The following is an 8,974-nucleotide window of genomic DNA, read 5'->3' as shown; positions in this document are numbered from 1 at the left end:
TGTGTGTGTGTGTGTGTGTGCGTGTAGACCTGTGCAGTGCAGTGGGCGGGGTCAGGAGTGTTGGTGTGTCGACACTGAAGGTCAGGAGGTCACTGGGACTCGAACCAGCGGCTCAGCTCCTCATTGTGAGAAACACCAAAACACACACGTCTGACATCACAGATCACATGATGCAGGAAGTCTGGAAATCAGCTGTAAACCTTCTTCTCTGCTCTTAACATCACGTTTAATTCTCGTGCTGTATGATGGTAATAATTATAATAGTGTGGAAAACAAATGAACATATAACAGCACAGACAGGCCCAAATAAGCTATAAAGAAGGAAAGTATAAAAATAATAATAAAACAAATTACGTCATACTTTTGAAAATTGCTCATTCATATAAAAATAAACATAAGTAGCTTAAACATTACTGTAATCTTTCTTAACGTGTTTTTTCTTGCATATTTCAATATTTACCTTCAGGAAAATGAAGCTCTGAGAATCTTTTATTTATAATCATTAAAGGATTAAAGGACATTTAGATTTTATATACACAAATTTACAATCCTAAACACATTTTTCTTAATAATATCCTGCTTTCTTCTCCTTTTTTTATTTTTTAATAATAATACATTTTATTTGTGCCTTTCAGAACACTCAACAACACAGCAGAATAATAAAAGCAACATAAGAGCAAGCGGTATGCGACATAAAACAAATTTAAAATAGCAGAGTGGGGAGTTTATGTGGGATGAGCTATTTTGCTATTATCGCAGTTAAAATTGACACTTTATAAAAATTTCAATCTATATAAATAAAAACAGAAGATGAAGAATAAGAAATTCACGGATCTCCATTCAGAGAAGCAGTCAGTGGAACAAAAGAGCATACAAGACACCAAGAACAAGAAGTTAGGAGGAGGAACAGTAACGCGAGTCTGTGTGCGCAGGCCCGTCTCCCTGCCAGCTGCAGGCCGTCCTGCGGTGTTCGCCTTCAGGCCTCTTTGAGCCAGTTCAGTGTGACTCCAGCAGGGGGCAGTGCTGGTGTGTGGATCAGGACGGCATGGAGCTCTACGGGACCAGACAAGACGGGAGGCCCCGCCGCTGTAAGTTTTCCAGAGTGGGTGTGAAATCGGCTGCTTAGCGCTGCAGCTCTGAGTGTTCGGGTGTTGCTGGAGCTCTGTGGGCTGTTTTCTCTCTTCACTGGAAGCTGGAATGAAGTTTAAAGCACGTGGTGCATGTGGCTAATCTTTGTTTATCTGAACACCAAGTTTTTAACTTACCAGCTTATACAAACCTGTTACTCCTCCCGCCTCCTGCTCTGATTTCTGTTAAACTGCGTTTGCTGGATTGTCTGAGATCATCAGACTCATCGACCTGCTGACCTCTGACCTTCAGGTCCCGGCGGCTGTGAAGTGAGGTCCAGGCGGCTCCTTCACAGCTCCTCCAGGTCGTCTTCTCCTCCTCAGTGTGCTGAAGATGGCAGCTTCCTCCCGGTCCAGTGTAAATTCATCAACACCACAGACAGAACAGAGCTGGACCTGCTGCACGCCTTCAACAGGTAACGTACCTGCCCGCACACCTGCCTGCACACCTGCCCGCACACCTGCCCGCACACCTGCCCGCACACCTGCCCGCACACCTGCCTGCACCTTCACACAAATGCGATGATGCCTGGAAGCATTTTAAGTCTGGCTCTGTAAACAGTGATGAGCCGACTGGTCACGTGATCTGTGACCTCACTCATCCTCCTGATGAGTTTATGGTCTCAGTCGCTGTTTTAGTTCTTATTGAATAAAACTTGATGAGATTTTGGAAATGATGCTTCCATCAGAGCCAGAAAGGACCAGGAGGCGGGCGCTGGGTGAGGGCGGAGCTTGTGCGCCTGTGCAGTTGTCTTGGCTTCTTTCCACATTTGATCAGTTTCATGTTTTTATCATCTCTGTAAATATGAAACATAAATATGTAAAGATGATTATTATGTAAATATTATAGGTACAGTAACAATGAGCGTCCTGTTGCTGCGGCTTTGAAGACGTGACACTAGTTCAAAATTAACGTTGAAGGTTGGCGTTTAAACTGAAAGCAGCAGCTGCTGACGTCATCATGCTTTTGGACTGGATCTCCTGCGACCTGCAGGCGGAGCTTTAGCTGGTCCTGCAGCTGCTTTTGTTTATTTCATTAAACTTTAAGTGATCTTGTGAGCTGAACTCCTGTTAGCAACATTAATCCTTTTGAAAGAATGTTTCCTGCTGTGGTTAAAGGATCAGTGATGGTGCTTCACCCAAAACAAGTTTTATTGAAGTCATGTCCTCATGTCTACACCAACAGTGTGAGACAAGTCAGACAGTAGAGAGCAGAAAACCCTTGAATCCATGTCTGAGGTCATATAGTGCATATAAAAGATCATAACGGGACAGTGAGGGAAACGAAGCCGAACATGAAAACATGGGAAAGCAGAGTGACGGGTGGTGCAGAAAACTGGTGGTGAAAAGAACAACTGGTGGAATTAAAGCCCCCTGTGCAGCAAAACAAAGATTTCAAAATAAAACAGGAAGTGGCGCTGTGAGTGTGTTTGTTGTTTCAGGTTTCCAGAAGCCTTTGAGACGTTCAGCAGCTTCAGGAAGTTTTTCCCGCTGGTTTCCTCCTACTGCTTCTGCTCAGACAGCCGAGGCCGAGAGCTGGAGAACACAGGTACACGCACACACACACACACACACACACACACACACACACACACACACACACACACTAACAAAATGTATTTATTCATCAGACAGAATCATCAGGTCCGTAAGGATGATGATAACAGCGGTGACTGTGATGAAGGTGTGCTCTTTCTGCCCAGGTGTGGAGCTCCTCCTGTCTGAGGTGTACGACTCGGCGTTCTCTGGTCTTCGCTCCGGTCACTCCTTCTCTCAAACCAACATCTACCGAGTCCTGCAGAGGAGGATGCTGGGAGTACGCCTCGCCCTCACCGGACACTTCAGATGTAAAATTATTTAGAAAAACGTCTCCTGCTGGTTCAATCTTTTCAAACTGAGTTATGGCTGCTGTTCGGTGGAGACACTGGTCAAAGCTGGTTGGGTTAGCTGGATTGGTTTGGCCTGTGATTTAGTTTAAAGTAGTTTTATTGTAGGTTAACTGTGACGTGTCCAACTGTGTAAGTCAGGCGAGTGTTTCATGTTGTTGTGGAGGTCAGGCCATTGTTGCACCTGGACAAACACCTTGCTGCGATATCAGAGCTTTCCTCCTCCACTGGCAGTGTTGGAGGTAGAATGGAACGGCTTCATGGAAAGTTTGCTGTTCGTGCATCATCTCGTTTTTAAAAGTGTAGAAGGAGGTGACGGCTGGATCAGATAACACTGGTCTAAACACGTATGTGACCTCCACCCATCCTGCTCTCTGTCTCAGGCCCATCTCCCTGTGAGGAGGAGCGGCGAGCAGCGATGGAGGCGAACAGCGTATTCATCCCATCCTGTGAGAGCGGAGGAGCCTTCGACTCCAAACAGTGCCAGCAGGGGGGGCAGTGCTGGTGCGTTGACCCTGCGGGGAGAGAGCTTCCTGGGACTCGGCAGCACGGAGACTCCCTGACCTGCAGTGAGTGTTTGAGCTCTGTGTCCAAATTTTTCTTACACTTCTTCTCATTTGTCTCAGTTTCTGCATCTGTCTTCAGAGCTCCTGATGCCTTATCTCGTTTATCTTTTCTCCTCCTCCAGGTTCAGGTCCAGCCGACTGCCGCTCGCAGCGCCGTCTGGCTCTGTCCCGTCTCTTCTCTGGTCCCGTTGAGCCTCCTTTTCAGGCCTCCTCTGGTAGCCCTCCAGCCTCCTGTCTCTCCCTCCTCCAGCCTCTCAGGGACCTCCTCCCAGTGGACTCTGACCCCACCTCTTTTCTGTCTCAGCTGGTCGAAGTCCTGCATGGCCTGTTCCCCTCTGTGGGCGGGGCTCTGCAGGCTCTGACTCGCTCCTCCCCCCGGCGCTTCCAGGAGAATCTGTTCGGAGGGAAGTTCCTGAAAAACGCAGCAGCTTTCAACTTCAGTGGGGCGGTGGGATCTCGGGGAGCTCTCAGTCTGGACCCGCCGTCCTCTCAGAGCCTCGCTGTCCGCCTGCAGAGGAACCAGGACCTGGTCCAGTCTGTCAGCAGAGCCCTGGAGGACCCCGCCTTCCTCTCCACCCTCCAGCAGACGCTGACGGGTCTCAGCAGCTCTCAGTCTGCCTCCGTGGAACAGGTGACGTTTTTACGCTGCCGTGCATTTGTGACACACACCTGAACATCCTGCCTGGTTCTGCTTTTAAAGAGAAGCTGGAACAACATCAGCGTCTAACCTGCCGATCCAGTTCATCCCATCACCTTCTGGTGACTCGTGCGCATCTAGTTTCTCTCCATCATCACTTAAAAATGTTGATATTTTCCAGGTCCTCACTCCTCTGCTGCGCTCCTGCTCCACGGATGATGACGATGACCTGGCGGCCATCTTTGTTCCCAGCTGCACACAGAGCGGTGCTTTCCAGGAGGTCCAGTGTCAGGGTGCAGAGTGTTGGTGTGTTGACCCTCAGGGGCGGGAGGTGAAGGGGTCTCGGACCATCACTCGACGACCTCGCTGTCCGTCCCCCTGTGAGAGAGCGCGGGCGGCGGCCCTCGAGGTGAGATCGAACATGGCGGCCAGTGCTGAAATCCACATCCCGGCGTGCTCGCGGGATGGAGACTTCCTGCCGCTGCAGTGCGTCGGCTCACGGTGCTTCTGCGTGGACGCTGAGGGGAAGACAATGACTGTCGGGCCAGCAGGGGGCGCTGTCACCTGTAAGACTCCGAAATATTTCAGCTCAGAGATATTTGTATTTTTTATGTTGGAATAAAAAAACAGGAAGAAAAATAAATCTTTTTAAAGTGGAAGAAGAAGCGTAAAAGCAGCAGGCGATCATTAAACACTCGCTCATCATCAGATTGAATTCTGAGCAGCTGCTGTGCACGGACGCTGTAACCACGGACTCGCTTTTTCCTCCAGCAGTGCTTCAAGAGTTTTACCTTGAAAAAACTCAGATTGCAGCAGTTCTAAACTATAAGTAGTTCTTCTGTAAAGATCCGGTTTTGTCTTGTTTTGAGTTTTTTGTATTTTATACTTTGTGTTCATAAAGTTACAGGATGCTCTGTTGTTTCGTTTCAGGTCCAGAGAGAAAAGCAGAGACGCTTCGATCCTCTGCAGGTCAGATCGAACCTGACGCCTGAGTCCAATCAGACCCAAAGTTCAGCCTCAATTTTGGGACATTAAACATAAACTGTTTCATTCATTTACGAGACAAATTGTTTTTGTGCTTAATGAACTTTGTCTTTCACGTGAATTTTCTTTCTTTCTTTCTTGGATTGTTTAAATTTCCTGACTCACAGTCAGGCGGTTACAGTTATTTTAACTCGGCGCTTCATCTCTCTCGCTGTCGTCTGACTGAACGACGTGTCTGTCGATACGTTTGTTGCAAATCAGGCAAAAAGAACAAAGAATGTTTTAAAAAATAAATACAAAACAGTGAAAAAATACAGAAATACAAAAGTATTTATAAAGATAAATGTTCTATAAATGAAAACAAAGATAAATAAAAGTAAATGTCAGCTTATGTCGCACTAAAGTGATAAAAAGTCATTTTTAGGTCATGTGACATACATTTATTTGATGTTATTTAGTTTTGATTTTGGCAGTTTTTGTCCTCCACCGTCTGGACGAGTCTGTTGTGGTCTCTGCAGGTCGGTGCTCGCAGGCGTTGGCCGAGGTCGAGACCTTCAGACAGGAAGTGAAGAGCATCGTCTCGCTCTCTAACTCCTCCCACATCCCTCTGGGATATGGATTCCTACTGGCCGAAGGTCTGCGTCTGACCCGTGAGGAACTCCAGATCAGCCAATCAGAGGAGGAACTGCAAGTTTCTGAGACGCTACTGAGGCGCCCCAGAGCTGCTCTGCGATTGGCTGCTTTCTCCAGTGAGTCACAGACTTTCAAAAGGATTTAAATCAATATATAAAAATACTTTTATTGTGGAATAAAAATGTAGTTACGGTCGTGCTTCCTGTAGTCCCAGGAACTGTTCTCAAGGCACTAAAACAACAAAACAAAAGAAAAATTCTAACTGGACCTGAACCATGCTCAGGTTTTTAACCCTGGAGCCGACCCCATTGGTTCTCCAGGGTTAAACGAGAGTCACACAAGTCAAAGGAGCTTGGAAAGAAAAGCGTCTGGACTTCTTTAAGTTGCTTGAAGACGTTTCACCTCTCATCCGAGAAGCTTCTTCAGTTCTAAGGTCAAATGGTGGAGAGTCCCAGATATAAACCTAGTGGGAGTTTCCCCCACAGAGGGACAAAAGGACCCCTGATGATCCTCTAATCGCCTGAGCCAAGGTGTGAAACTGGGTGTGGGCCCCAATCAGCCAGAGTTTCGGGTCACACCGAGAGTCACACAAGCACAATTTTAAAAAAGGCCTCAAAGGATCCAGATGAACAAAATGACAAAGAGCTGAAAGACAGAGAAAACGTTCCCCGAGCACATTTTCCTTAATTATCTGAATAAACAAAGAGGCGTGTCCCGCCTTCGTGTTGCCGCACTGACGCTGGTCTTCTTCCTGCTCAGCTGTCCAGATGCTGCTGCCTCGTCAGCGCCGCTCGTACCAGCCGTTTACTCCTCAGTGTGACGCCGACGGACGCTGGCTGCTCACGCAGTGTTACCACAGCACAGGTCTGTCTCTCTGACACACACACACACACACACACACACACACACACACACGTTTTTACAGAATAAATGTGTTTTTCAGGTCAGTGTTGGTGTGTCGATGAAGACGGACAGTACATCTCTGATTCTCTGACCAGCCGCTCGCTCAGCCTGCCCAAATGTAAGACACACACACACACACACACACACACACACACACACACACACACACACAAAGTTCACTTATCCACCTCAGTCTTTGTTGCAATCATAACCTTTGTGTGTTTGTTTCCCTGCAGGTTTGACTCGCTGTCAGAGAGCAAAGGCTCGCTCCCTGCTCTCCGGTTGGATGAAAGGCTCTGACATCACCACCTCCTCACCTTACCACCCAACCTGTGAGCAGGTATTAGCCCACAAACATGCATACACCCTTTTCCCAGCAAGCTGACAGGGATTAAACTTTGTCACATCTGTCTCAGCAACTGTGAGATTCTGATGAGGACAACAGAGCTACTGCAGGTGGGGCGTAAAGACCAGTGAAACCAGTGAAACCACTGAATATGACTTTTGTAGAGAAACAAACCAAGAAAAATACTTTCTGGTTGGATTCCAGCCGGAGACTCAAATCCTCGTTGGGGTGTTGTCAGGAAGGGCGTCCGGTCAAAACAAAATCAAAGATGCGGAGCTGACGTCTGTGGCAGGAGAGCAGCTGAAAGTAGCTTTCAGTGTTTTCCAACCTTCAGCTGCTCAAACTGCCTTTACTTAGATAAAGCTGGATTTCATCTGAGGGCTCTTACTCTTATCTGAAAACACATTTTTATTTACCGGCTTTTAATACAGCATGAGAGTTATTTGTTAATTCATATTTGGTGTTATTTTATTAGGTATGTTGTATTCTTGTGCAGCACTTTGGTCAACGCTCCTGTTGTGATTAAATGTGCTATATAAATAAATAAGCTCCAACTGTAACCATCTAAACTCTGTGTGTGTGTGTGTGTGTGTGTGTGTGTGTGTGTGTGTGTGTGCATGTTTGTTTCAGGACGGTCATTTCTCGGTGCTGCAGACAGGGGGCGCTGCAGGCTGGTGTGTGAACCCTCTGACTGGAGGGACGATACAAACGGCAACACCAAACGCAACAGGACAGCTGACATGTACACACACACACACACACACACACACACACACACACTCCTCTTAGTGATGCATTCACTGTCTTGTTTAACGCTGCAAACTGTGTGGTGCGTTCAGGTCCCAGCTGGTGTCAGCTACAAGGACTCCAGTGTCGCCCTGATGGCTCCTTCGCTCCTCTTCAGTGTGATGTCACTTCCTGCTGGTGTGTCTCCGAGAATGGACAAGAAGTGGGCGGGACGAGAACATCTCGACAGACAGGCCGCACGCCATCATGTGACCGTAAGAACTAGCTAAGCTCTGTGGCGGGATGGTGCATTTCCTTCCTGTGTCAGTTTGTGTTGATGAACCTCACTCGCAGCTCATCAGCGCCCTCTGGGTGGATTGTTACTATCACAGTAACCGTAGGATCAACAGGAAGTGGCTTGGCTCTGATGGTATATGCCTTCTCCAGGTCCTCTGTGCCCCGCCCCCATCATTACCCATGGTGTGCTGGTGTGCCGCCCACCAGCTGATGGACGCCAGAGCTGTGACCTTGCTTGTTACCATGGCTACCAGAACTCACTTGCTATCAGCAGTTTCCTGTGTGAGACTGCGAGTCGGAGATGGGATGGAGACCAGAAGCCGCTGAGCGGAGCCTGTCAAAGTGAGACGCCTGACCTCTGACCCCCTTGAAGGGCTGCACTGCTTTTAAGCAAACCCGTTTTCTATTTTGCTCTTTTTAAAATCAACCTTTATTCTGTTGTTCAGTCTCTCGGCCTCCGCAGTCCGTGTCCTCCACGCAGCTCTGGGTGTTGCCCTCGGCCTGCTCTCAGATCAGCCGGTTACAGTCTCTGCTGTTCAACACAATGACCAGCAGGGGGCTCTGTTCTGCACAGGTGACCTTACCTGCACCATGCCTTCTTTTCCTAATACTGACTGTTTACAGTCTGTATATTCATTTTCTCTAGTGTTGGTGATGCAGAATGCAGGTCTCATTGAAAACATTGTGTTTCTAGGACAGGTATCAGTTCAGGATCTGCACACAAATGTCTTTCCCTGTTCATTCAGTGTGTGTGTGTGTGTGTGTGTGTGTGTGTGTGTGTGTGTGTAGTGCCTGCTTATGAGCCTGTGTCTTTGTTCAGTCTGTGTTATGTGTTTATGTGACGACTCCTCGGTGACTCTGCAGTGTGA

General features: G+C 47.8%; 1 protein-coding gene across 1 annotated transcript in view; it reads left to right on the top strand.

Annotated features, from left to right (window-relative positions):
* tg (thyroglobulin) overlaps positions 1-8,974 on the top strand; it is a 24,980-nt gene that overhangs the window by 6,643 nt on the left and 9,363 nt on the right. Inside the window, exons 4-20 of the mRNA XM_042227985.1 lie at positions 28-125; positions 933-1,088; positions 1,381-1,543; positions 2,570-2,676; positions 2,831-2,974; positions 3,397-3,582; positions 3,702-4,210; positions 4,398-4,782; positions 5,147-5,185; positions 5,719-5,949; positions 6,593-6,697; positions 6,777-6,854; positions 6,973-7,076; positions 7,713-7,824; positions 7,922-8,083; positions 8,256-8,447; positions 8,552-8,679. Of these exons, the coding sequence (XP_042083919.1) occupies positions 28-125; positions 933-1,088; positions 1,381-1,543; positions 2,570-2,676; positions 2,831-2,974; positions 3,397-3,582; positions 3,702-4,210; positions 4,398-4,782; positions 5,147-5,185; positions 5,719-5,949; positions 6,593-6,697; positions 6,777-6,854; positions 6,973-7,076; positions 7,713-7,824; positions 7,922-8,083; positions 8,256-8,447; positions 8,552-8,679 (2,899 nt within the window). The remainder of the gene's footprint in view (positions 1-27; positions 126-932; positions 1,089-1,380; positions 1,544-2,569; positions 2,677-2,830; positions 2,975-3,396; positions 3,583-3,701; positions 4,211-4,397; positions 4,783-5,146; positions 5,186-5,718; positions 5,950-6,592; positions 6,698-6,776; positions 6,855-6,972; positions 7,077-7,712; positions 7,825-7,921; positions 8,084-8,255; positions 8,448-8,551; positions 8,680-8,974) is intronic.

The sequence above is a fragment of the Haplochromis burtoni genome, unplaced genomic scaffold (assembly GCF_018398535.1).
Source record: "Haplochromis burtoni strain Fernald_Lab_line unplaced genomic scaffold, NCSU_Asbu1 Contig_295, whole genome shotgun sequence".
In the NCBI taxonomy this organism is placed as follows: Eukaryota; Metazoa; Chordata; class Actinopteri; order Cichliformes; family Cichlidae; genus Haplochromis; species Haplochromis burtoni.
The sequence above is the reverse complement of the archived record's forward strand: the minus strand, read 5'-3'. Positions and strand labels throughout refer to the sequence as shown.